Source organism: Pseudophryne corroboree, chromosome 3, assembly GCF_028390025.1.
Source record: "Pseudophryne corroboree isolate aPseCor3 chromosome 3, aPseCor3.hap2, whole genome shotgun sequence".
In the NCBI taxonomy this organism is placed as follows: Eukaryota; Metazoa; Chordata; class Amphibia; order Anura; family Myobatrachidae; genus Pseudophryne; species Pseudophryne corroboree.
In genome coordinates this window covers 157,269,108-157,296,699 of record NC_086446.1, presented here as the reverse complement: position 1 = coordinate 157,296,699, position 27,592 = coordinate 157,269,108, and the positions used below count along the sequence as shown (strand labels likewise).

At 47.1% G+C, this 27,592-nt stretch overlaps 1 protein-coding gene across 1 annotated transcript in view; it reads right to left on the bottom strand.

Annotated features, from left to right (window-relative positions):
• RBP3 (retinol binding protein 3) overlaps positions 1–27,592 on the bottom strand; it is a 187,948-nt gene that overhangs the window by 8,064 nt on the left and 152,292 nt on the right. Inside the window, exons 3-4 of the mRNA XM_063963114.1 lie at positions 7,103–7,293; positions 2,797–2,939 (exon numbers count right to left, since the gene is read on the bottom strand). Coding sequence (XP_063819184.1) covers positions 2,797–2,939; positions 7,103–7,293 — 334 coding nt within the window. The remainder of the gene's footprint in view (positions 1–2,796; positions 2,940–7,102; positions 7,294–27,592) is intronic.

Below are 27,592 nucleotides of genomic sequence, written 5' to 3'. Positions count from 1 at the left end.
AACCCAAAAAGGGCAGCACCTCTGGAATGATGTGGCAAAGAAAAGACATGCAAGATGTATAAACAGGACATGCACACTTTAACAAACCAATCATTTCAGCGACAGGGTCTGCCACACGACTGTGGCTGAAATGATTGCTTTGTTTGGGCCCCCACAAAAAAAGAAGCAATTAATCTCTCCTTGCACAAACTGGCTCTACAGAGGCAAGATGTCATCCTCATCCTCAGAATCCCCCCCTTCAGTGTTTACATCCTCATCCTCACAGAAAAATAATATTCAAACAAACCACATAATTTAGGTGTCAGTGGACTGCTTACGCTATTACCCAAAGTTTCTGAACTTGACAATGACTTATGATGAATGCGCTGCAGGTGACATATAAGGGAGGATGTTCCTAGGTGGTCAACGTTCTTACCCCTAATTATTATGGATTGACAAAGGCAACAGATGGCTTGACACCTGTTGTCCGGATTTGTGGAGAAATAATTCCACACCGAAGAGGTGGCTTTTTTGATATTTTGCCCAGGCATGACAATAGGCTTTTTCATCCCATGGCCAACAACTGTCTCCACTGGTGCCTTATTCAAACAAACCACATCACTATCAGAATCCTCATCGACACCTTCCTCCTCAGTGCCAGCTACACCAATATCCTCCTCATCCTGGTGTACTGCTACAGTGACATCCTCAATATCAGCAAGTAGAGTGGCGGTGCTCCTCCCAGCACTTGTATAGGGCATGCAAATGGTGGTAGGAGCATCCTCTTCCCATGCAGTGTTGTGAAGGTTAAGTCTAGACATTGCAACCGCGGACAGTGCCAGCAACCCTGCATTTACACAACAACCTTGTAATTTTACAGCATACAAGACAAGGCCAGTGTACATTTATTTTAACAGCAGCACCCCGTATTTTACAGCATACAGGACCAGTGTAATTTTATTTTAACAGCAGCACCCCTGTATTTTTACAGCATACAGGACCAGTGTACTTTTATTTTAACAGCAGCACCCCTGTATTTTCACTGCACCCCAGAATTTTTACAGCATACAAGACAGGGCCAGTGTACATTTATTTCACTGCACCGCAGAATTTTTACAGCCAGCACCCCTGTATTTACACAACATACAGGAGGACAGTGCCCCTGCCCCTTGTACAACACAGTGACAGCCAGGACAGCAACACCCACATACAGCTGCAGCACCCCTAACAACACATGAAACACCAGTGACAGGAACAGCACCCCTACAGAGCACACACTGACCCCACCCGACGCCACCACCCACAGAGAGAGACAGAGGTCTGTCTCCCTCACTCTCCAAGTCCGGAGTGAAAATGGCGGCATCTTAACTTCAAATATTGCTGCATTACTCCAATTGTATAGAACAAAAGCGCCTGGACAGAGGCACAGTGGGTACAGACTTGGAGCTTACATTTCCTGCTATGTGCAGGAAAACAGCAGAGAAACACAATGTTTCTTAAGTAAATAAACGCGACTGTGCTAAAGCACCCTGATGTTGTTAGCCTACTCACTGGTGTGTGCATACACTCACACCTCATCTCGCCTCACCTCACAAAGTGATGCTATGTTGGGAGATAAAGAGACATTTATAAATCAGTGATAACCCCTTTGTTCATTGTTTTCTATGGAAAAATGGGGTCACATCCATTTCATGCAATTGATAAACAAAGTAACTGCACAGAAATCGTTGATTTCTCACGTGAGCCCTTAAATAGCAAAGCTGATGGCACCCACATATACAGTAGTAGTATGTTATGGGGACTGCAACTACTGTATGCGTACTTTATAAAACCGCAATAAGATAAGCTTTTTTTTACAGAAGTGTATAACAATAACCTTAGCTATACTTGCCAACTCTCCAGGAAGGTCAGGGAGAATACCGAATTTTGGGTGGGTTCTCCCGGCCTCCCGACAGAGTTGCTAATCTCCTGTTGCTGCCCACTTCCCGACTGAAGTGGATGGCCAGGAGGTTGATTGAGTGAATTATGCCATTTTAGCTCCGCCCCCATGGCAAAATGCTGTGAACCGTGGTTTTAAACAATGGTGGATGGACCATGAAGAAGAGAAGGCGTCACCACACCCCCTCCCACCAGACAGTGTTTGCCCCCTCCAGTTGTCCCAGAGTGAGCTCATAGAAAGTATGACCTTAGGCGAACTAAGTATGTACTGGAGGTCCTCAGCATTTTTAGGCCCTTATGGCTCAGGGCTTATGGAAGCTTTGACCTTCAAAGTATATTGGAGAAGGTGAGCTGTGGGCACACAACAGTCAGTTGGGTAACTGTACTTATGTGTTTAGTAACTTAGAGAACACTATACTTTTACACTGTGTCTCCTTCGCGGCATAACTGCTAAATTTCTGATACACAAGACCTGTAGGTCTATTTCCTAAGCCTTGGACGAAGATAAAGTACCAGCCAATCAGCTCCTGTCATTTTTCTAAAACAGCCTGTAACACGGTTAGAAGCTGGTTGGTTGGTACTTTATCTCCATCCACTTTATCTCCGTCTAAGGCTTAGTAAATAGACCCCCATTTTTGCTGCTGACAGGAACCACAGAATGGATCACTGCAATGGGTCAGGGAGGTGTTAGCTTACTCACTGGTGTGTGTATTTGTTCACAATTCATCTTACCTCACAGAGCAATGGGTGGAGAGTGAAAAGGAATTGGAGCTTTTCAAAATATCTCCATGGGGTTCCTTTATTCCTAGTTATACCCGATGGTAACACGGTGTACTACATTATTGCTTTTGTACATCGCACGCAACCTCTGCAACATACCTGCGAGCTGAGACAGGCTCCACACATCAGTAATGGCATTTGCTGTTCGATTGAACACTTTATCCAAGAGGACAGGGCTTCCCTCATCAAAGAAATATGAACAGAGTGCTGGAATAGAGTTTGTGGGACCTCCGATGTTAAATCTATGGGTAAGAAATAGTTTATTAATTAATGTTTCCATATAGTGCACAGAATCTATTATATAATTGTGTATTGCGTGTGCCTGGGGCTTGCACACTGGTGTAGTCGCTGACAGGAAGAAGGTAAAGAAGTGGTAACTCTGAAGAAGGAACAACCCAACTCCCTGTAGTGAAGGTCACTGGCCTGAGAAGAAAGTACTGAACAGGCGTAACCCACCACCCTGCTCCCTGGAGGAGGAGGTCCTGCACCGCTCCTATTGGATGTTTCAGCTGGGATGTGGCAGCATAGGTGGCTTAGATGGGATGTGTCTTCTTCATGCGGATGTTCTCCAGCAGCCTATGAGTATTCCTGTATCCTAGCCCTGGTGGTGCCTAAGGTCCAGCCTCCGTATCACATATCCTGGGCACAATGGGATTAATACCATCACTGTTACAGCTACAGCATTACTATATTATATTATTCATGGCTTATACAGCATTATTACTATGATCCTGATTCAGAGATTAAATGTATACGCAGCGACTGTGATAAAAAAAAAAAATGCAAAGCCACCTGGATTTTTTTGTGACGCACTCTGGTAATTTTGTAAGTCCCAGCGGCTGCATACAAAGATACTGCGTCGCTCACATTCCAGTCTATTATGGTCGCGCAGCATGGCTGCAGGAAGTGAGATGATGCTAGAGCCACAGTTTTTGCATACGAGATCGCAGACACAGGCTGCCCCAAAAATGGTTGTGACATGTTTGCATTTTTGTGGCTACTCCTTGTTACCTCCTTCAAATGGTCCCTGACTGTCAATGACTTAGCAAATAAATCCTCCCTGCGATCGCATCTTGAGACCATAAAGTCCATGCATAGTGGGACTCAGAATCATGCGCAGTAAAAAAATGGCCGCCATGCTATTTTCCTGGTGATTTGTGTAGTGCTACTGCCACCGGAGGAAGACTCTGGAGAGGTAAGTATTGGAAAAATGTGTGCAGGTTGTGCACCCATTATAGATACACCATAAAAATCCTTGCAATGCCAGGTACATAACGACCTACCCAGCGAATGACGGACCCAAAATACTAGTTTCACATAGCCCTGTAAACAGACTTTGTAAGACATGTTCTCCATGCCTAATTTGGTTTGTACACTAATTTTTGGAATACAGATTGATGAATAACTGAATGCTTGGTTGAAAAGTATGTACATTCAATACTGCGCATATATATTTTCTTCTAGGGATGACCATCAACGATCAATGTTTGTTTTTGATTATTTTTTTTGTGTGTGGTGTTTTTAGAACCATTGATGGTTTAAGGCAGATGATTTTCATTTTTTTCACAAATGAAGCAGCATCAATGGTGGCCACTGATGTTAAGAAATCATCACTGGTGCCGGTTCATGTACATTTTAACAACTGGGGGAGGGAAGGGACTCTCTCATATAGGTAAAGTTAAGGAAGGGTGTGTTCATGCTAATGCAGGTTATACAGACCTGGGCATAAGAAAATATACACCAGATACAGTAACTGCAAAAAAAGCTTGTTAAATTAACTCAGGACGCAGGCCCCATAGAGCACTATAGGCATGGACGTAAACAACATAAAGAGCATTACTGCCATTGCCATATCTAAATGGGTGCAACACAGACTCCTGGGGGTAGGGGCACACTGCTCACCCTGCACCCATAAGATTATACTTACCAGTGAAGGCTCCAGATGTGGCGCGCAGCATAGTCCAAAATCCAAATAGGGGAAATGTTGGCAAACATCACAGGCAGTGGCAGTTGGTGTGGCTGCCTTATTTAAAATTTGCGCGGCAGGCAGAAATCACTGGAGAAATGGTGGGGTGACCATCGGTATCCGGATGGTAGGTCGGCATGGATTAGGTAGACAGTAAATAGGTTGACCAATATTGGTTGACATGGACATGGCTGACTTAGGAAAAAGGTTGACTGTAAAATGGTCGACAGAGGGCAGGTCAACACATGAAAATGTCAACATTACTTTTTTTTAAAAAATTTCAGATTTTTAATTTTTTCATACCTTACCATCTATGTGAACTACGATTGGGAATAGTAACCTGTGCCGAGCGCAGCTATAGCGGATCAAGGTACTTTGCCCACAGCAGCGAGCCATGCAAAGGGACGCTGTGCACTAATTGGGGTTCCAGGTCATGTTACGCAAAAAAACGACACCAAAAATGCTCATAAATGTCACATCAACCTTTTTATGTCTCGACCTGTCTAGTGTCGACAATTTTAATGCGTTGACCTTTTCCCCATGTCGACAATGTCAGTGTTGACCAATAGTGGATAAAGGGCTTACCTCGTGTTCACAAATAGGGTCTATGATAGTTTTAACTCTAAAATATGTGAATATGGTAATCAATTATGTATCCCTCGTAACATTGCTCTGTACTAAATCACAGAGCAAGCACATAAAAGTCATCATATGTTCACTAAAGTTATTAGTACAGGTTGCATTTGTAAATTTGATGATAGTTGCACAAATATGTCCACAAATACACATTGTAATCTTATAGGGCCATCTAGTGGTCGATTGCCAAACTGGAAGAATGACCGTTTACTGATTGTCATTTTATATGAATATGCAAAAGCTAGCCAACAAGTAACACATTTATTGCAGTTATTAATAATTCTAATGTTCTTCAGTAAAAAAACAAGCAAAAGACTTATGACTTATGTATCGAACAAAGGACCTTATTCAGCTTGGATTGAGACAGAAATTAAGATTTTCTAAATTTTGCTTCTGCTAAAAACTGCATATGAAGAGCCGCCCAGAAAAGAAAAGACGCCCACCGATGCATTTTCAAAAATGCGTATGCAATACCAAAACTGTGATGCATACACAGAAATCGAGTACCATCGACAGTTGAAAATGTCCCAGGCTACTCAAAATAATGGGTGGTCTTCAGTATGCCGGCTGTCGGGATCCCGGCGCACAATATACCGGCGCCGGGATCCCGACACTTATTCTCCCTCTGGGGGTCCACGACCCCCCTGGAGGGAGAATAAAATAGCGCGTAGCGCGCCACCATGCCCGCAGCGTGGCGAGCGCAGCGAGCCCGCAAGGGGCTCATTTGCGCTCGCCACACTGTCGGTATGCCGGCGGTTGGTATGCCGGCGGTCGGGCTCCTGGCGCCGGTATGCTGGTCGCCGGGAGCCGGCATACCATACTACACCCAGAATAATAAGAATGCAGTCGCGGGCACCATGTTTTAAGTAGAGATGAGCGGGTTCGGTTTTACTTGGTTTTACTCGGATTTACTCGGTTCTCAAATCGGCATCTTATTAGCTGACGGATGTCTCTTGTTTTGGATAGCCAATAAGATGCCATTTTGAGAACCGAGTATATCCAAGAAAAACCGAGTAAAACCCGAACCCGCTCATCTCTAGTTTTAAGATGCAAGAATCGCAGCTGACATCGGATGCACGCCCTGAAAATGGCCATGACATTTCCCAAACCACTTCCCACCAATGCCAGTTGTACACTGATGAATGCCCGCCGCTTATCAACCTGTGATCGCATCCCGGTAAGATGCGTCCGCATAAGAATCATAAATTGCGAGTCATGCAAGTGAAATGCGTTCGCAGTGCATGGGCAGTCGGCCGTTTTGCGATTTTGCAACTGAAGCTCAATAAGTCCCATAGTTTTCGTTTTTATATAAATATGTCAATACTTTTCTTAGAGTCCCTGAGCACTATTTACATGTAGAAGCTTCTACATCTTTCCCTTCTGGATACATAATGATACAACATACAGTACCAGTGTCAGTAAAATGCGCAAAATCATTTTTAGAAAATTGACAAAAATATGTTCACAACAATACAAAATAAAGACAGTTATACGGTATCATTATACATATATAGGAATCATATCACTAAATGTATTAGTTATTGCATGCAAAATGTTTAGGCCGCTGGAAGGGAGGGTTAGAGGGCCATTGGGGGAAGGTAAGTATACTTACCTTCCCCTGTCAGGATTCTGATCATCAGGATGCTGCCGTCGGTATTCTGACCGCCAGCATCCCAACCGCAGGCATTTCATTACCAACCCTGCAGATCTCTATAAATCACAATATTTTATATATTCAGTAATCACAGTAAAAAAATAAGATACTGATGAATTTTATAAATTGAATGTAATGTCTCCACCTACCTCATATCGACAATTAAGGCATTTGTGCCCACGACCTTCTTCCACACATGTTCAACCAACAAATCTGATACTTGATGAAGAATATCACAGTCAGCAAACATATCAAATCTCAGGTAGCCAATGTTTTTCTCAAATACATCGGTGTGAAAGGAGTACTTGATGAGCTCCTCAAACATCTCAGGCGATGGGATCTGAAACAACAAATGATATATTATACAACGTCTACATATGTGCTTATTGTCAACTGACATTCCTGCTATATATTATTATTATTATTATCCTTTATTTATATGGCGCCACAAGGGTTCCGCAGCGCCCAATTACAGAGTACATAAACAAATAATCAAACAGGAAAACAGCAACTTACAGTTGATGACAGTATAGGACAAGGACAGGGTAAATAAACATAGCTACATCAGCAGATGACACTGACATAAGTATCAGGTGGCAGAAGACTGACGGAATTGGTGCAGTTGAAGAATATTAAAGTAAGAAAAAGCACATGAGGGAAGAGGGCCCTGCTCAATACTATACTGCTCAATTCTATCTAATGAGCACACAAGGGTACTGTTGTACTCATCTAATGTCAGGTATTTCCTACAGCAGGTCTTGGCCATTACTAGGTGACCGGGACACCGCGTCATGCTTGCCGCTGGGGATTCTGGTCCAGGCACCTAGGACCCCGGATGCGCTGAATCTTGGTCTCGGCGGTTGATAGACAACCTGGACTCTGGGTAGCTATGGTGAATCCTGGTCCCAGCTGTTGCATAGCAGCCGGAGTACCTGTGTACATTCTCAGTTCTTTCATTAAGGGGGGCTGGTCTGCCTGGCTTTAGTGAAATTCCAGAGGCTTCTCTATGAGTACAGTTCTCTATGCTTTCCTATAAGTACATTTCTCTATAAGAAATGTCAGACTCACACATAGCTAACATGGACACCCTTAGATGCTCCTCAGGGATTTTTGAGCACACAGTTTGTTTTCCAGCCTAGAAAACTAGTTTTATGGTAAGAACTTACCTTTGTTAAAACTCTTTCTGCGAGGTACACTGGTCTCCACAGGGAATGGACAATAGGTGTAGAGTAGGATCTTGATCCGAGGCACCAACAGGCTCAAAGCTTTGACTGTTCCCAGAATGCATAGCGCCGCCTCCTATATCACCCCGCCTCCCTGCACAGGACCTCAGTTTTTAGTTAACCAGTCCAATGCAGTAGCAGGAAAAGAGACGACAACGGTTAGTAGCCACAACACCGCATTCTCACAACAGGAGACGTGTCAGCGGCTAATGCCCTACCAACCCAAAGAAGCTAAGTGCGTCAGGGTGGGCGCCCTGTGGAGCCCAGTGTACCTCGCAGAAAGAGTTTTAACAAAGGTAAGTTCTTACCATAAAACTCGTTTTCTGCTGCAGGGTACACTGGGCTCCACAAGGAATGGACAATGAGGATGTCCTAAAGCAGCTCCTTATGGGAGGGGACGCACTGTAGCGGGCACAAGAACCCGGCGTCCAAAGGAAGCATCCTGGGAAGCGGCAGTATCGAAGGCATAGAACCTTATGAACGCGTTCACAGAGGACCACGTAGCCGCCTTGCACAATTGTTCAAGGGTCGCACCACATTGGGCCGCCCAAGAAGGTCCAACAGACCGAGTAGAATGGGCCTTAAGGTGATCAGGAGCAGAGAGACCAGCTTTCACATAAGCATATGCAATCACCATTCTAATCCATCTGGCCAGAGTTTGCTTGTGAGCAGGCCAGCCCCGTTTGTGAAACCAAAAAACACCACAAAAAGATAATCAAATTTCCTAATAGGAGCAGTTCTCTTCACATAGATACGGAGAGCCAGTACCACATCCAAAGACCGCTCCTTGGGAGACAGATCAGGAGAAACAAGTGCGGAAGCTACAATCTCCTGATTAAGGTGGAACGAAGAAACCACCTTAGGTAGATAGCCGGGACGAGTCCTAAGAACCGCCTGGTCACGTGAAATATAAGATATGGGGAACTACAGGACAAGGCACCCAAATCCGACACTCTTCTAGCTGAAGCAATAGCCAGCAGAAACACCACCTTAAGGGAAAGCCACTTAAGGTCAGCTGAACCAAGAGGTTCAAACGGAGACTCTTGCAACACCTCCAAAACCACCGACAAGTCCCAAGGAGCCACAGGCGGGACATAGGGAGGTTGGATACGCAACACACCCTGAGTAAAGGTATGCACATCAGGTAAGGTCGCAATTTTTCTCTGAAACCACACCGACAAGGCAAATATTTGAACCTTGAGGGAGGCCAGACGCAGGCCTCAGCCCAGGCCCTGCTGAAGAAATGCCAACAACTTGGCTATACTAAACTTGGAAGCGTCATAATCGTTAGATGCGCACCAAACAAAGTAAGAATGCCAGACCCTATAGTAAATCCGAGCCGAAGCCGGTTTCCGGGCCCCGCAACATAGTTTGAATGACCGCCTCAGAAAACCCTTTAGCCCTTAAGACGGAAGCTTCAAGAGCCACGCCGTCAAAGACAGCCGGGCTAGGTCCTGGTAGACACAGGGGCCCTGAACGAGGCGGTCTGGGCGTTGTGGAAGTAGAATTGGACACTCTGACGATAGGCCTTGCAGGTCTGAGAACCAGTGCCGTCTGGGCCACGCTGGAGCCATGAGACGCAGAATTCCTTTTTCTTGCTTGAACTTCCGAATTACCCTGGGCAAGAGTGACACTGGAGGGAACACGTACGGCAGCCGAAACCTCCACGGTACCGCCAGCGCATCCATGAATGCTGCATGAGGATCCCTTGTCCTTGCTCCGAAGACCGGAACCTTGTGATTGTTTTGAGACGCCATCAGATCTACGTCTGGAAGGCCCCACCTTTCCACTAGGAGTTGAAACACTTCTGGATGGAGGCCCCACTCGCCGGCATGCACGTCCTGACGACTGAGAAAGTCCCCTTCCCAATTCAGGACTCCCGGAATGAATATTGCCGATATGGCCGGTAGATGGCGTTCTGCCCACTGTAGAATCCGTGAAACTTCCTTCATTGCTAGGCGGCCTCGAGTGCCGCCTTGATGATTTATGTAAGCCACTGTGGTGGCGTTGTCCGACTGTACTTGAACAGGACGGTTCTGAATTAAATGCTGGGCTAGGTTCAAGGCATTGAAGACCAACCGCAACTCCAGAATATTGATCAAGAGGAGGGACTCCTCCTTGGTCCATCGCCCCTGAAGGGAGTGTTGCTCCAGCACCGCGCCCCAACCTCTTAGGCTGGCATCTATCATCAACAGGACCCAGTCGGATATCCAGAACGGACGGCCCCTGCACAGTCGTTGGTCCCGGAGCCACCAGAGCAGCGACAGACGGACCTCTGGAGTTAATGAGATCATTTGAGACCTGATCCGGTGAGGCAGGCCATCCCATTTGGCTAGAATCAGCCTCTGGAGAGGGCGAGAGTGAAATTCAGCGTACTCCACCATGTCGAATGCTGACACCATGAGGCCCAGCACCTGCATCGCCGAATGTATCTAAACTTGCGGACGAGATAGGAAGCAACGAATCCTGTCCTGAAGTTTCAGGACTTTCTCCTGAGACAAGAACAACCGCTGGTTGTGAGTGTCCAATAGTGCTCCCAGATGCACCATGCTCTGAGCAGGGATCAGGGATGACTTCTTCCAGTTGATGAGCCACCCGTGGGCTTGCAGAAACCGGACCGTCACATCTAGATGACGCAGGAGATGTTCTGGGGAATTTGCCAGGATTAACAAGTCATCCAAATACGGCAGTATCCTGACCCCTTGAGGGCGGAGTACCACCATCATCACCGCCATGACTTTTGTAAAGATTTGCAGAGCCGTTGTTAAACCAAAAGGTAACGCCCGAAACTGGTAATGGCAGTTGCCAATTGCAAATCTCAGGTATTGCTGATGAGACACTGCTATAGGAATATGCAGGTAAGCATCCTTTATATCCAGGGAGACCATGAAGTCCCCAGGTTCCAAGGCCAGAACTATAGAGCGAAGGGTTTCCATCCTGAACTTGGAAACCTTCACAAACCTGTTCAATGCCTTGAGGTTGAGAATGGGTCGAGAGGACCCATTCGGTTTCGGGACTAGAAACAGCGGAGAATAGTACCCCCGACCCCTCTGCGCAAGAGGCACCTGTACTACGACTCCTGTATCCAGGAGGGTCTGTACCACCAAATGTAGAGTGTTTGCCTTTGTCTTGTCCAACGGGACATCCGTCTGGCAAAATCGATGAGGGGGTCGGTTTTTGAAGGCTATGGCGTAACCTCGCGTGACGACTTCCCGTACCCAGGCATCTGAAGTGGTCTTCAACCATTCCTGGGTATACCCTAGAAGGGAGGCCCACCCCGTCATGCGGGAGGGTTATCTGTCTTGGAAGCTGGCTGACGGGCCGTCTAGGCTCTTTTGGGCTTAGGCTTACCAGGTTTGGAAGTGCGGGCCTGCTTGTTGTACGCCTGACCTTTTGCTTTACCTGAAGGATGAAAGGGGCGAAAGGAAGTACCTTTAGCCTTCGACACAGAAGGAGCAGTACTTGGCAAACAGGCAGTTTTGGCAGTAGCCAAGTCAGCCACAATCTTATTTAAATCCTCCCCAAACAGAATATCTCCCTTAAAAGGGAGTACCTCCAGGGTTTTTCTAGAGTCCAGATCCACAGACCAGGATCTCAGCCACAATATCCGGCGAGCCAGGACTGACGTAGTAGAGGCCTTGGCTGCCAGGATACCGGCATCAGAAGCCGCCTCTTTAATATAACGAGAAGCTGTGACAATATAAGACAAGCATTGTCTAGCATGGTCAGAGGAGATTTCAGCATCTAACTCCAAGGCCCATGCTTCAATGGCCTCTGCAGCCCAAGTAGCTGCAATAGTGGGCCTTTGTGCAGCACCCGTGAGGGTGTAAACTGCTTTCAGACAACCCTCCACATGTTTATCCGTAGGCTCTTTTAGAGACGTGACGGTGGTGACCGGTAGAGCTGAGGAAACCACCATCCTAGCCACATGTGAGTCCACTAAAGGAGGCGTTTCCCAATTCCTAGACAGCTCTGGCGGGAGGGGATAGTGAGCCAGCATCTTCTTTTGAGGCACAAACTTCGTACCCGGGTTTTCCCAGGGTTCCTGACGTATATCAATTAGGTGGTCAGAGTGAGGTAAAACTTGTTTAATCACTTTCTGACGCTTGAACCTATCTAGTTTCTTAGGAGGAACGGATGGCTCGGGATCATCCAAAATCTGTAAAATTAATTTAATAGCCTCCAAAAGATCAGGAACATCCACATGTGAACTACCCTCCCCATCAGCCATATCTGAGTCAGAACCTGTGGAGTCAGTGTAAGTGCCGTCTTCATTCGACGAGGTGTCAGTGACAGCAGTGGATTGTGAGGAGACAAGCGCTCGCTTAGAGGACCCCTTTGACGTAGGCGAGCGACGGTCAGACTTTTTAGTAGTCAGGGACTGGTTCAACTTCTTTATTTGAGCAGATAAATCGTCCGCCCATGGCTGGTTAGCTGCAGGGACCACAAACGGTTGCACCGGCATTGGGGGTCCCATAGGGGGTGTTAGTTTATGAACTAGCGTATGCAGAAGCGTGGAAAAAGCGGCCCACGGCGGGTCATTATTTGCCCCCGTTGCCACCGTCCCACTGGGGGGCAAGGAGCCCCCAGAACCAGAGCCCAAAGCTGCTATATTCTCCTCATAGGTATCTGCGGCTTCAGCAACACCGGCAGTGTGTTCAGCCCCAGAACCGTTACCCTCAGAAGCAGACATGATATTACTTGCAGTATCAGGTAACACAGTACAATTTGTCAGCAGCATAATACCTCTAGCCCAAACCCCTGTGTAGTGTAGTCAGCACCAGCAGAGATGAAGGAGAGATATGGTGACTAAGTCACAGAGAAAAATACGTAATACAGTATATCTTTGTGAAAATCCTATATTAGATAAAACCTGACGCACCAAGCCCCCTCAGGTTATAGAATATAGGGATAGCAGGTTGAGTGAAAGACACGAAATGGACACCACTCAGCTATCAAATGCACACACAAATAGTCACAGTCTGTACAATGCAGAGGTTATTACTAACAATAATACTGCACTGGACTAGCTTATATATATAGCTATATAGGCAATAGATATAACAGTACACAGTAAGAACTGGATGTATATCACAGGGTAATTGTACTAGGAAACCCTGACTAAGTGCACTCTTTCTTAACTAACACTGACTAAAAAAGGCAGGTAGAATACTTAAGTGTCTTGAAAGTCACAGCACTGACAACCAGGCGGCTTTACATAGGAGGATTTGCCCAAGCATTCCCAGGAACAGTGAGCTGAGGGATAATGGCGCCGCAGACACTGCCAGGGAGTGAGGGAGAGACAGATATGCAGCTCCAGGGCGGGAACATTTGCAGAAAATGGCGCCCTGGGGCTGGGGGAGGGGCTTCAGGTCCAAGCTCAATCCCCCTGCTGGCAAAACCACCAGGTACTGCGGGCTCTAATAAAACGGTTTATAGAGAAAACCTGACCTGTCCTATGCCCTGGTTATCTAGTGGGATCGCCTGTATAGCCACAGTGTCCACCGCCAGCGCGCACGGCCCGCCTCCCACTGACCGTGCCGGATTGCGATAAAGACCGGGTCCCGCAAGCGGGACCCACTTACCACCTCCCGAAGCGCGGCCGCGCGATCCCGGAGAGCGCCCGTCGTGTGTGCCTGACAAGAAGAAAACCGGAGCCTCCTGCTGTAGTTACCCGGCAACCAGGGCTCGGGAGTGTACAGCGCCGCTGGGGAGAGCTGGATCTGCAGCAGTGAATGTCTACTGACATGTAACACTGCTGCTGCCCTTGAAGTCTTCACTTTTTTCCTCAGAAAAAAAGCTCTTCTTAGGGCTGCCTGGAGCAGCCCCTCTGTTAAGTGCCTGCTACTGCAGCACCAACTACAAAACTGAGGTCCTGTGCAGGGAGGCGGGGTGATATAGGAGGCGGCGCTATGCATTCTGGGAACAGTCAAAGCTTTGAGCCTGTTGGTGCCTCGGATAAAGATCCTACTCTACACCCATTGTCCAGTCCCTGTGGAGCCCAGTGTACCCGCAGCAGAAATTTTATTTCTCTCATTATGGGGGAGACTCAAATGTTTGAAAAGTCGGTTGGGTGTCTGTTTTTCCTGTCTATTAGATAGGAAGAAACAGACTCCCAACTGACTTCAAACATTTGAATCTCCCCATATATGTCTTCAGTTCAAGCAGCGGTAAATTTCCCATTAGGCATGCGAGGAATGTGCCTAGAGGCAGCACTTGGATGCTTGTGTTGGTACAGTTAGCCCAAATAGTAACTGTCAAATATTTCCACTGTACCATAGCATATGCCACTTTGAATGGAGTTTAAACAGGTAGGACATGCACATACTGCCTCTGTAAGCTGTCCTACTTAGTAAACACTGTACAATATGTATACGTAATAAAAAAATTAAAAAATGTCATAGTGGATTTTTTATTATTCTATTAAATTGGCTATCCTAAAATGAGGGCTTATAACCAATCAATAAAAATAATAAAATTAGGCAGGTGGGGGGCATCCATTACTGTTGTACTACCCTCAATCCTAAATCCACCCCTGCACTGCATATTCTGCCCAAAGTAGTCCAATATAGTGCACCTAAAAAGACTGCCTCACCTTGGCCCTCATTCCGAGTTGTTCGCTCGGTATTTTTCATCGCATCGCAATGAAAATCCGCTTAGTACGCATGCGCAATGTTCGCACTGCGACTGCGCCAAGTAACTTTGCTATGTAGAAAGTAATTTTACTCACGGCTTTTTCATCGCTCCGGCGATCGTAATGTGATTGACAGGAAATGGGTGTTACTGGGCGGAAACACGGCGTTTCAGGGGCGTGTGGCTGAAAACGCTACCGTTTCCGGAAAAAACGCAGGAGTGGCCGGAGAAACGGTGGGAGTGCCTGGGCGAACGCTGGGTGTGTTTGTGACGTCAAACAGGAACGACAAGCACTGAACTGATCGCACAGGCAGAGTAAGTCTGAAGCTACTCTGAAACTGCTAAGTAGTTAGTAATCGCAATATTGCGAATACATCGGTCGCAATTTTAAGAAGCTAAGATTCACTCCCAGTAGGCGGCGGCTTAGCGTGTGTAACTCTGCTAAATTCGCCTTGCGACCGATCAACTCGGAATGAGGGCCCTTGATCCTGCGTGGGCAAGATGAATAATCTATGTATGTACTGTTTTTTGTTTTGTTTATCAAATGCAAATCTCTGTATCATGTTATTTATTTGTAACCTGTTATATGCAGCGCTGCAGGGGAGGTGATGAAACCGCAGCACAGCATGTCAGAATGACATAGAAAGTGCTGCAGCCCTTAAAGTCTTATAAAGAGCTCTTTTCAGGGCTGCCTAGCACAGAGTCCCTGTTAAGTGACCTGCTCTGCAGGCACCAACTTACAAAGTGAGCTCCAGTGTCCGGAGGCGTGATTATAGAGGAAGCGGTGCAATGCATCCTGGAAACAGTCAAAGCTTTAGCCTGTTGGTGCCTCGGACCAACTCTACACCCCCCAATGTATTCCCTGTGGAACACTGCAGAAAGAAAATAATTATAATAATAAATGTATTTATATAGCACTCTTAAGGTGCATTCACATGGGGTCTCAGTATTCAGTAGGCCGGCTGTTGGGCGCCGGAATCCTGACACTCGGCATACCGACAACTATTCTCCCTTTTGGGGGTCCACGACCCCCCTGGAGGGAGAATAAATAGCTTGCCGCACCACCGTGCCTGCAGGATGGCGAGCGCAGTGAGCCCACAAGGGGCTCATTTGCGTTCGCCCAGCTGTCGGTATGCCGTCGGTCAGGATGCTATCACCGGTATGCTGGCCATCGGGATCCCAGCTGACGGCATACCATACAGTGGCGCACGCAGGGGGGGGGGTTCCGAGCACCCAGAAACCCCCCCCTCACTAAAAAAAAAAAAAAAAAAATCTTGTTTTTTTTTTCTGCATGACTGTTATTATGCTTGCTGTCTTCCTGGTGGTACTTATAAGTGCTTAATAAAAGTTTACTTTATTTTAATTATAGTACATATATATCCATGTGCATACATTATACACCTGTATATACATACATATAAACACACACACATATGATATATATACATATGTGTATATATATGTGTACTGTATATATATGCATGTTTAATATGCTATGTATATGTGTATATATATATATATATGTGTGTGTGTGTATATATATATATATATATGTGTATATACGATATATATATATGTGTGTAGATATATATATATATATATATATATATATGTATGTATATATATATATATATATATATACACACACACACACACACACACACACACACACACACACACACACACACACACAGACACACTAGTTTTACGGACCCTTCATATACTGGGCCACCTCAGTCCCCACCCCCGTGCTTGGCTCCACCCAGTTCTGGAAACCCCCCATGCAAATCCTGCGTTTGCCACTGCCATACTACACCCGGCTCCACAGTACCCGGTGGTGAGGACCAGCAGAGGGGATAAGGTGCTGACCTGTAGCCCCTCCCCTAGCTCCAGGCACCATCTACTGCTGATGTTCTTGCCTTGGAGCTGCTTATCACTCTCCCTCACTCCCTGACTGAGATTTCGGCGCCATTTTCTCACATAGCTGTGTCTGGTCTCCTCTGTAAATCCGCCTGCCTCATCAGCGCTGTGATTTTACAGTCACTTAAGTATTCTACATGTCATTTTAGAGAGTGTTAGTTAAGAACAAGTGTGCTTCTGCCTGAACATTTAGTACAAGTGTTCTGAGATATACATTCAGTATCTACTGTGCATTGTTATATCTGTGTGTGTGTGTGTGTGTGTGTGTGTGTGTGTGTGTGTGTGTGTGTGTGTGTGTGTGTGATTTTACTAGTCCAGTGCAGTTTTAATTAGAGATGAGCGGGTTCGGTTTCTCTGAATCCGAACCCGCACGAACTTCATGTTTTTTTTCACGGGTCCGAGCGACTCGGATCTTCCCGCCTTGCTCGGTTAACCCGAGCGCGCCCGAACGTCATCATGACGCTGTCGGATTCTCGCGAGGCTCGGATTCTATCGCGAGACTCGGATTCTATATAAGGAGCCGCGCGTCGGCGCCATTTTCACACGTGCATTGAGATTGATAGGGAGAGGACGTGGCTGGCGTCCTCTCCGTTATAGTAGAAAAGAGTAAAGACTGAGTGACTTAGTTATAATTGTGGGGAGGATTGGGGACGGGGAGCAGCTGTTAGGGAGTACAGTGATTTAGATTAGGAGAGAGAGAGAGAGAGAGAGAGAGATTGACCTGATTTACTGGAGCTTAGGAGTACTGTAGAAGAGAGTGCAGAGTTTACTAGTGACTGACCACAGTGACCACCAGACAGTGCAGTTTTATTTAATATATCCGTTCTCTGCCTGAAAAAAACGATACACACAGTGACTCAGTCACATACCATATCTGTGTGCACTGCTCAGCCCAGTGTGCTGCATCATCTATGTATATATTATATATCTGACTGTGCTCAGCTCACACAGCTTATAATTGTGGGGGAGACTGGGGAGCACTGCAGTGCCAGTTATAGGTTATAGCAGGAGCCAGGAGTACAAGACAGTCACATACCATATCTGTGTGCACTGCTCAGCCCAGTGTGCTGCATCATCTATGTATATATTATATATCTGACTGTGCTCAGCTCACACAGCTTATAATTGTGGGGGAGACTGGGGAGCACTGCAGTGCCAGTTATAGGTTATAGCAGGAGCCAGGAGTACATATTATATTAAAATTAAACAGTGCACACTTTTGCTGCAGGAGTGCCACTGCCAGTGTGACTGACCAGTGACCTGACCACACTGACCACCAGTATAGTTAGTAGTATACTATATTGTGATTGCCTGAAAAAGTTAAACACTCGTCGTGTGACTTCACTTGTGTGGTGTTTTTTTTTTTATTCTATAAAAAACTCATTCTGCTGACAGACAGTGTCCAGCAGGTCCGTCATTATATAATATATATACCTGTCCGGCTGCAGTAGTGATATATATATATATATTTTATATCATTATTTATCATCCAGTCGCAGCAGACACAGTACGGTAGTTCACGGCTGTAGCTACCTCTGTGTCGGCACTCGGCAGTCAGTCCATAATTGTATACCACCTAACCGTGGTTTTTTTTTCTTTCTTCTTTATAGATACATACTACGACATCTCTTTATCAACCAGTCTATATTAGCAGCAGACACAGTACAGTACGGTAGTTCACGGCTGTGGCTACCTCTGTGTCGGCACTCGGCAGTCCGTCCATAATTGTATACCACCTAACCGTGGTTTTTTTTTCTTTCTTCTTTATACATACATACTACGACATCTCTTTATCAACCAGTCTATATTAGCAGCAGACACAGTACAGTACGGTAGTTCACGGCTGTGGCTACCTCTGTGTCGGCACTCGGCAGTCCGTCCATAATTGTATACCACCTAACCGTGGTTTTTTTTTCTTTCTTCTTTATACGTACATACTACGACATCTCTTTATCAACCAGTCTATATTAGCAGCAGACACAGTACAGTACGGTAGTTCACGGCTGTGGCTACCTCTGTGTCGGCACTCGGCAGTCCGTCCATAATTGTATACCACCTAACCGTGGTTTTTTTTTCTTTCTTCTTTATACATACATACTACGACATCTCTTTATCAACCAGTCTATATTAGCAACAGACACAGTACAGTACTGTAGTTCACGGCTGTGGCTACCTCTGTGTCGGCACTCGGCAGTCCGTCCATAATTGCATACCACCTAACCGTGGTTTTTTTTTCTTTCTTCTTTATACGTACATACTACGACATCTCTTTATCAACCAGTCTATATTAGCAGCAGACACAGTACAGTACGGTAGTTCACGGCTGTGGCTACCTCTGTGTCGGCACTCGGCAGTCCGTCCATAATTGTATACCACCTAACCGTGGTTTTTTTTTCTTTCTTCTTTATACATACATACTACGACATCTCTTTATCAACCAGTCTATATTAGCAGCAGACACAGTACAGTACGGTAGTTCACGGCTGTGGCTACCTCTGTGTCGGCACTCGGCAGTCCGTCCATAATTGTATACCACCTACCCGTGGTTTTTTTTTCTTTCTTCTTTATACATACATACTACGACATCTCTTTATCAACCAGTCTATATTAGCAGCAGACACAGTACAGTACGGTAGTTCACGGCTGTGGCTACCTCTGTGTCGGCACTCGGCAGTCCGTCCATAATTGTATACTAGTATCCATCCATCTCCATTGTTTACCTGAGGTGCCTTTTAGTTGTGCCTATTAAAATATGGAGAACAAAAATGTTGAGGTTCCAAAATTAGGGAAAGATCAAGATCCACTTCCACCTCGTGCTGAAGCTGCTGCCACTAGTCATGGCCGAGACGATGAAATGCCAGCAACGTCGTCTGCCAAGGCCGATGCCCAATGTCATAGTACAGAGCATGTCAAATCCAAAACACCAAATATCAGTAAAAAAAGGACTCCAAAACCTAAAATAAAATTGTCGGAGGAGAAGCGTAAACTTGCCAATATGCCATTTACCACACGGAGTGGCAAGGAACGGCTGAGGCCCTGGCCTATGTTCATGGCTAGTGGTTCAGCTTCACATGAGGATGGAAGCACTCATCCTCTCGCTAGAAAAAAGACAAGACTTGCGGCAAAAGCATAGCAAAGAACTGTGCGTTCTTCGAAATCACAAATCCCAAAGGAGAGTCCAATTGTGTCGGTTGCGATGCCTGACCTTCCCAACACTGGACGGGAAGAGCTTGCGCCTCTTTTTTTCTTTGCGTCATGTGCTGTTTGGGGAGTATTTTTTGGAAGGGGCATCCTGCGTGACACTGCAGTGCCACTCCTAGATGGGCCAGGTGTTTGTGTCGGCCACTAGGGTCGCTAATCTTACTCACACAGCTACCTCATTGCGCCTCTTTTTTTCTTTGCGTCATGTGCTGATTGGGGAGGGTTTTTGGAAGGGACATCCTGCGTGACACTGCAGTGCCACTCCTAAATGGGCCCGGTGTTTGTGTCGGCCACTAGGGTCGCTAATCTTACTCACACAGCTACCTCATTGCGCCTCTTTTTTTCTTTGCGTCATGTGCTGATTGGGGAGGGTTTTTTGGAAGGGACATCCTGCGTGACACTGCAGTGCCACTCCTAAATGGGCCCGGTGTTTGTGTCGGCCACTAGGGTCGCTTATCTTACTCACACAGTCAGCTACCTCATTGCGCCTCTTTTTTTCTTTGCGTCATGTGCTGTTTGGGGAGGGTTTTTTGGAAGGGACATCCTGCGTGACACTGCAGTGCCACTCCTAGATGGGCCAGGTGTTTGTGTCGGCCACTAGGGTCGCTTAGCTTAGTCATCCAGCGACCTCGGTGCAAATTTTAGGACTAAAAATAATATTGTGAGGTGTGAGGTATTCAGAATAGACTGAAAATGAGTGGAAATTATGGTTTTTGAGGTTAATAATAATATGGGATCAAAATGACCCCCAAATTCTATGATTTAAGCTGTTTTTTAGGGTTTTTTGAAAAAAACACCCGAATCCAAAACACACCCGAATCCGACAAAAAAAATTCGGTGAGGTTTTGCCAAAACGCGGTCGAACCCAAAACACGGCCGCGGAACCGAACCCAAAACCAAAACACAAAACCCGAAAAATTTCAGGCGCTCATCTCTAGTTTGAATGTTTTGAAAGGAAGGGGGCCCTAATTTGCACACCATAATTAGGTGATGAGGTGCTACTCTGCTTGAGACTTAATACAATGTACAGAGGGAAAAAGTAGCAGGTGCACTATCTCACACTAGCTCAACCTGTAATAACCAGAGGCATTTAGCATATTCCTGGCCAGGGCTATGAGCTTTAATGTTTGTCTTAATTAATTTCTGCATTGTAACTGTGACTGAGTATGCCTGTAGCTGCTGTGTGGATTTCATTAGTGTATCCCACCTATTGCTATCACTGTATTCTGTACCCTGGGGGGCTAAGTGCGTCAGGGTCTCATATATAGTGTTACACAGTATATACTATTTAGTGTGTTTTACTGCGTGTTTCCGTCATCATACCACTTTAATCCTCTGTTTGTGTCACATAACATAAGGAAGTTATTTGCAGGTATTGGTTTTGTCTGGCTATTTTGTACTGTTTCGCTCTGCGGCTACATCTGCCACGCAGGGCGGAAAATCCGCGGACGCTTTTGCATCATGCAGGGCGTGCACCACGAATTTACCTGAGGGGGAAGCTATAACTGATGGTTTGTGTACTGGGTGCCATACATCTCCCAGTCAGCCCGCAGCTCCCGTAGTCACTCAGGAGCCACCTTGGCAAGCATTCTCCAGTATGTTACATATGCTGGTGTCATGTCTTACGCCCCCTGTGGGACCTCCTGTGCCATTGCAACCACATATTGTCCCTGTAGTTAATCCACCCTGGGCAGACACTCTGTCTACCCAGATACAACAATTAAATCAATCTTTGGTGGTACAAAAGCCTACCTCACGCCCCACTGGGGTCAAGAGGTCATCTAAGCGGGCCGCTTCCTCCTCACAATCTACTAACATTTCAGATAATTCTTCTGCTGAGGATGAGGAATATACTGATCCGTCAGACACTGAATCAGTTGCTTCTGATGAGGAACCTACAACTCAGGTTGATGTCCCTGACCTAGTGGAGGCTATTAAGCTGATTCCACAAATTGATGATAAGGGAAAATCCCACTACTGTGTCTAAGAAACCTGATAAGTTTAAATATCAGAAGGTTGCTAAAGTAGTCTTACCGCATTCTGACCATTTAATTGACATACGTTAGGAATCCTGGTCTTCTCTGGGAAAGAAATTCTCCCTGTCTAAAAAGATGCTAGCTCGTTATCCTATCCAGTGCCAGATTAAAGTACTTATGGGCCTGGAGCTGACATTTATGAAGGGCCTATTGTGTGCCGCCACAAGGTGTGTGCCCAGGGTGGTGAGGGTGTGGCTATTGGTATGGGGTGTGACCAGTGCTGTATATGTACATATATATATATATATATATATATATAATTTTTGTGTGCCTATTCAAACACACACATATATATGTATATATATATATATATATATATATATATATATATACATACACGTGTTTGAAACAGAAAAATATCAGCTCTTAAATTCTTAATTTATAATAATTATATTACAATAATTATTTTATTAAGAGGGTAAGAAAAAGAGGGAAGATGGGAGGAAAACAAGAAGGACAGGGCCTAGATGGGTGGAAGATGAGAGAGTGAAAGAGAAAAGAATAGAGGGGAGGAAGATGGGAGGGATAAAGGGTGAAGAACATCAGGAAATGGGAGGGAGATGGGATGATTCAGGAAGAAGGGAGGGAGTCAGGTGGAAGAACAGGAGAAGATGGGAGTTACACAGGGAATGGGAGGAAGAACAGGGGCTAAATGGGAGGAAGACGGGAGGGAGATATTCGGAAGAACAATATAAGATGGGAGGAAGACGGGGAAGAACAGTCTGGTGTTCTGGTGGTGGTGGTGGGGGGAACAGACAGGTGATGGGGAAGGAGGGTGGATTAGCCTGGTGACAGGGGGAGGAGGGGGGATCAGCCTGGTGAGGGGGGTTTGCCTGGTGGCAGGAGGAGGAGGGGGATTAGCCTGGTGACAGGGGGAGGAGGGGGATTAGCCTGGTGTGGAGGGGCCGGTGGTTAGCCTAGTGACAGGGGGAAGAGGAGGCATTAGACTGGTGAGGGGGGAGTTAGCCTGGTGACAGGGAGAGGAGGGGATTAGTTTGGTGAGTGGGGATTATCCTGGTGAGGGGGGGAGCCTGGTGACAGGAGGAGGGGGGATTAGTCTGGTGGAGGGTTAACCTGGTGATAGGGGGAGGAGGGGGAATTAGTCTTGTGACAGGGGGGAGGGGGCAGATTAGTCTGGTGGGGGGGTTAGCCTGATGACAGGGGGAGCTGGGGGATTAAGCTGGTGAAGGGGAGATAGCCTGGTGACAAGGGGAGGAGGGGGATTAGACTGGTGAGGAGGGTTTCCCTGGTGACAGGGGAGGAGGGGGATTAGTTTAGTGAGGGGGGTTAGCCTGGTGACAGGTGGTGTGGTGGGGGGGTAGCCTGGTGACAGGAGGAGGGGGGATTAGTTTGGTGGAGGGTTAGCCTGGTGATAGGTGGAGGAAGGGGGATTTGTCTCGTGTGAGGGGGAGCTGGTGAAGGTGAGATAGCCTGGTGACAAGGGGAGGAGGGGGATTAGGCTGGTGAGGAGGGTTTCCCTGGTGACAGGGGGAGGAGGGGGGATTAGTTTAGTGAGGGGGGATTAGCCTGGTGCCAGGGGGAGTAGTTTGGTGAGGGGGGGCGGTAGCCTGGTGAAAGGGGGATTAGCCTGGTGAAAGACGGAGGAGGAGGGTGATTAGCCTGGGGAGGAAGGTTTAGCTTGGTGACAGATGGAGGAGGAGGGATTAGTCTGGTTAGGATGGGGGGGGGGGTGAGAAGGGAATTGCACTTTCAGTTGTTGTGCTGCTGCTACATATTGGAGAGCCCTGTGTTATGTAATATATTCTTTATATTACCTGTTGGTGGCAGATGGCGGCTCCGGTAATGCTTGAATAGGGGCTCTGGGGTATCTACCCTACCAGCACCGGACACATTGAAGGTAAAAGTGGAGGCCCGTCCTTCCGCGGCCGCCGATATAATGAACACCGCAGGAGCCGGCAAAGCCACCCGGGGATGCAGCATGGACTTCCGGGTAGGCTGGGGACGCAGTCCGGCCTGCCCAGCGTCCTTCTCGCTGTGCTTTGTCAGCTGCGTACGCGCGGTGCTAGCAGAGCCAGCCCTGGTCCCCTCCCACTTGTCCAGTATTTCTACACTGCAGTGACGCCGGATCCTCCAGCAGTAATAGAGCAGAGGTGCTGGCTGGGTGGCTCTGCTGCTGTGCCCTCCAGACCATAGCGTCACTGGCCAGCTGTTGTAGAAGAAAATCTTTTTTTCCTATTTACACTAGTATGCAATTGCTCTGGGCCTATTTTGCTGGTGGGCTTGGAGCTGCAGCTCCATCATCCCCATTGTTAATTCGGCCCTGATCCTATCCCTGCTGAGTTGAGTAACAAATGGGAAAATCCACCACCAGTAGACTCTTATGTCGCCCGTCTTGTGGTGTCACCTATGCTGCCTGTCACCACTGTCACCTACTGAAGGTGCCACCGCATAAGCGTGTGGAGGGATGCCTGAAGTCTATTTACTCCCTTACCGGTACTGTACATAGACCCATTATAGCAGCCTCCTGGGCCTCAAAAGGAATTGAAGCATGGGTTCAGGCATTGGAGGAAGAGCTACCTCAGGATATATCTGACACTGCCAGACAATATCTGTCTCATATTACCACCGCCTCCCACTATATTCAGGAGGCGTCCTCTGAGGCAGGTGTTATGGCGGCCAAGGCGTCTACCACGTCTATACTGGCTCACCGTATTCTGTGTTTGAGGTCCTGGAAGGTGGACCTGGACTCCAAAAAGACCCTGGAGGTGCTCCCTTTTAAGGGAGACAACCTTTTGGGGAGGATCTAAACAAGATCGTGACTGACTTGGCGTCAGCCAAGACTGCGTTTCTCCCAAGTACTAATTCTTTTGCTCCGAAGGTTAAGAGTACCACTTTTCGTTCCTTTCGTCTTCCAGGAAAAGTGAAGGGTCAGACGTACCCAAAACAGGCTCGTACTTCCAAAGCCACTAAGCCCAAATCGAAACAATACTGTCAGCCTGCTTCCAAACAGGACAAGCCCGCTGCATGACGGGGCGGGCCTCCTCCTGGGAGATCCCAGGGTGGGAGGCCGACTTCTACAATTCGCCCAGGTCTGGTTAAAGACCACTGCAGATGAATTGGTGCGAGAAGTTGTCTTTCACGGGTACACAGTCTCTTTCAAGAGACATCCCCCTCGCCAGTTCTGCACAGCGGTTATTCCTTCGGATCTGTTGAAAGCACAGGCTCTATGTTATGCACACCAGTGCCTGCAGGAATGTACTGGTGTCTGAACAGAGAGGGATGCAAAACAAATGAACTAACAGACAGACTGGGAAATATGACATCACGTACACAGAAAGTGATAGGGTAACAAAACCAACACAAAGTGAACAGAGAAGCCCAGAGGCTAAGAAACTGGGTGTCTCCCTAGTATTACAAATGCTAAGATGGAAAAAGCAAGATGTTGTGTTTTAATACGTAGAGAACCCGAAATGCTGTTGCTAAGGGCAACAGCAAAACCCTAAAGGGTTACCAACGGGTGTGGCAGCAAACTCCTTGGTCAGAGATGGAATAGTAGGCACAAGGAGAGTCTCCACAATCCTAATTCTCACTTGCAGGGCCCAGGTTCAGATTACTGCCACTAAACTGACACATGGACGCCCTGCACAGTGAGAGAGGATTAAGCATGCAGGTCTGAAAGTACAGCCACAAACCTGCTGGGTTCACAGAATAGCAAAAGAACCTCAGCAGGCTAAACGACTGACTCCAGTCTTACTGCTAGGTCTGGATTGGCAGAGTGTAGTACCAAATCCCCAGGCCTATTTGCAGTAAGCAATAACAAATACAAAGCTACACAGTACTGGCTAATTTTCAGGAACTGACTAACCAACAAAGATTCAGCAGCATCTGCTTAATCTGAGAAGAGGCCTTATAAAGCAGGTGCTGTCCACGCCCCACTCAGACCTCACAGACTGTGAGCACAAAAACCAGCACCGGATCCCCTGCCTGTAACCACTGCACAGCAAAAGACCCGAACCGGAGTATCAGCTGCGCTCAGATTACTCCGCTAGCACTTGTCTCCCGGTTGCCATGACGACGTGGCAGCACAGGGCAGGAGACCCTAACAGTACCCCCCCTTTGACGAGGGGTCAAAGAACCCCTACCACCGGGTTTATCGGGGAACTGCGAGAAGAAAGAGCGTATCAGTCTGGGGGCATGAAGATCACAACTGCGCACCCACGACCGCTCCTCCGGGCCATACCCCTTCCAGTGCACCAAAAATGACAGCCGACCCCGAACCATCTTGGAGTCAAGAATCCTTTCAACAACAAACTCCCTCTGGCCACGTATCAGAAGAGGGGAAGGTCTTCCTCTGGAAGAAGGATTACTAATCGCCCGTTTTAAAAGGGAACAATGAAATGTTTTATTGATACCCAAAGAACGGGGCAGATCTAACTGAAATGCCACTGGATTGATAACCCTGGTGATCTTATAAGGGCCGATGAACCGGGGGCCTAACTTATGAGATGGCTGTCTCAACTTCAAATTCTTGGTAGACAACCAGACGAAGTCTCCTAATTTGAAGCTGCAGGGTCTTTTCCGCTTATCAAAAACCCTTTTGGTCACTAATGACACAGACACAAGGGCTTTCTTCACTTTCCTCCAAATACCTCTAAGGACCGAAACGACAGAGGAACCACCAGGCGTGGAGTCCAGGGGGTCAAAAGAATTGGCCTTAGGATGATGCCCATACACACAAAGGAAGGGAGATATCCCTGTAGCAGAGTGAGCCGCGTTGTTATAGGCAAACTCCGCCATGGACAGATGAGCAACCCAGTCAGTCTGACACTTGGAGACATAACACCTGAGGAACTGCTCCAAGGACTGGTTCACCCTTTCAGTCTGCCCATTAGACTGCGGATGGTAGCCTGACGACAAGCTGACAGAAATCTGGAGATCGGAACAAAATGCCCTCCAGAATTTGGCCACAAACTGGGATCCGCGGTCAGAGACCACATCAAGTGGCAACCCGTGGAGACGCACAACATGCAGCATAAATAATTCAGACAGGCGTCTGGCCGATGGCAGCCCAACCAGTGGAACGAAGTGCGCCATCTTCGAAAACCTGTCAACGACAACCCAGATGGCTGTCATCCCCGAGGATTTGGGCAAGTCCACCACAAAATCCATTGAAATGTGGGTCCATGGCTTAGATGGAATAGAGAGTGGATGTAATGGGCCAACAGGAACCCCTCTAGGAGTCTTATTTCGGGCACAGATGTCACATGCCCGAACCCACTGATCCACATCCTTAGCCACCGAGGGCCACCACACCGCCCTAGATAGCAACTCCCGAGTTCTGGCAATACCCGGGTGACCTGCCGACTTCTTGGCATGGAATTCCAGGAACACTCGCTGTCTTAACCTAGGAGGCACAAACAAAAGACCTACCGGAAGGTCTGGAGGAGCCTGCTCCTGTGCTCTAAGGACTAATGACAAGAGGTCCTGGGTAATGCCCACTTTAATACATGATGGGGACACAATGGGCAACGGCTCCTCGGTGGTCTCTTGGATTGGAGCAAAACTCAGCGAGAGCGCATCAGCCTTGATGTTTTTTGACCCAGGGCGATATGTTATCAAAAAATTAAAGCGAGCAAAAAACAAAGCCCATCGTGCCTGCCTGGCA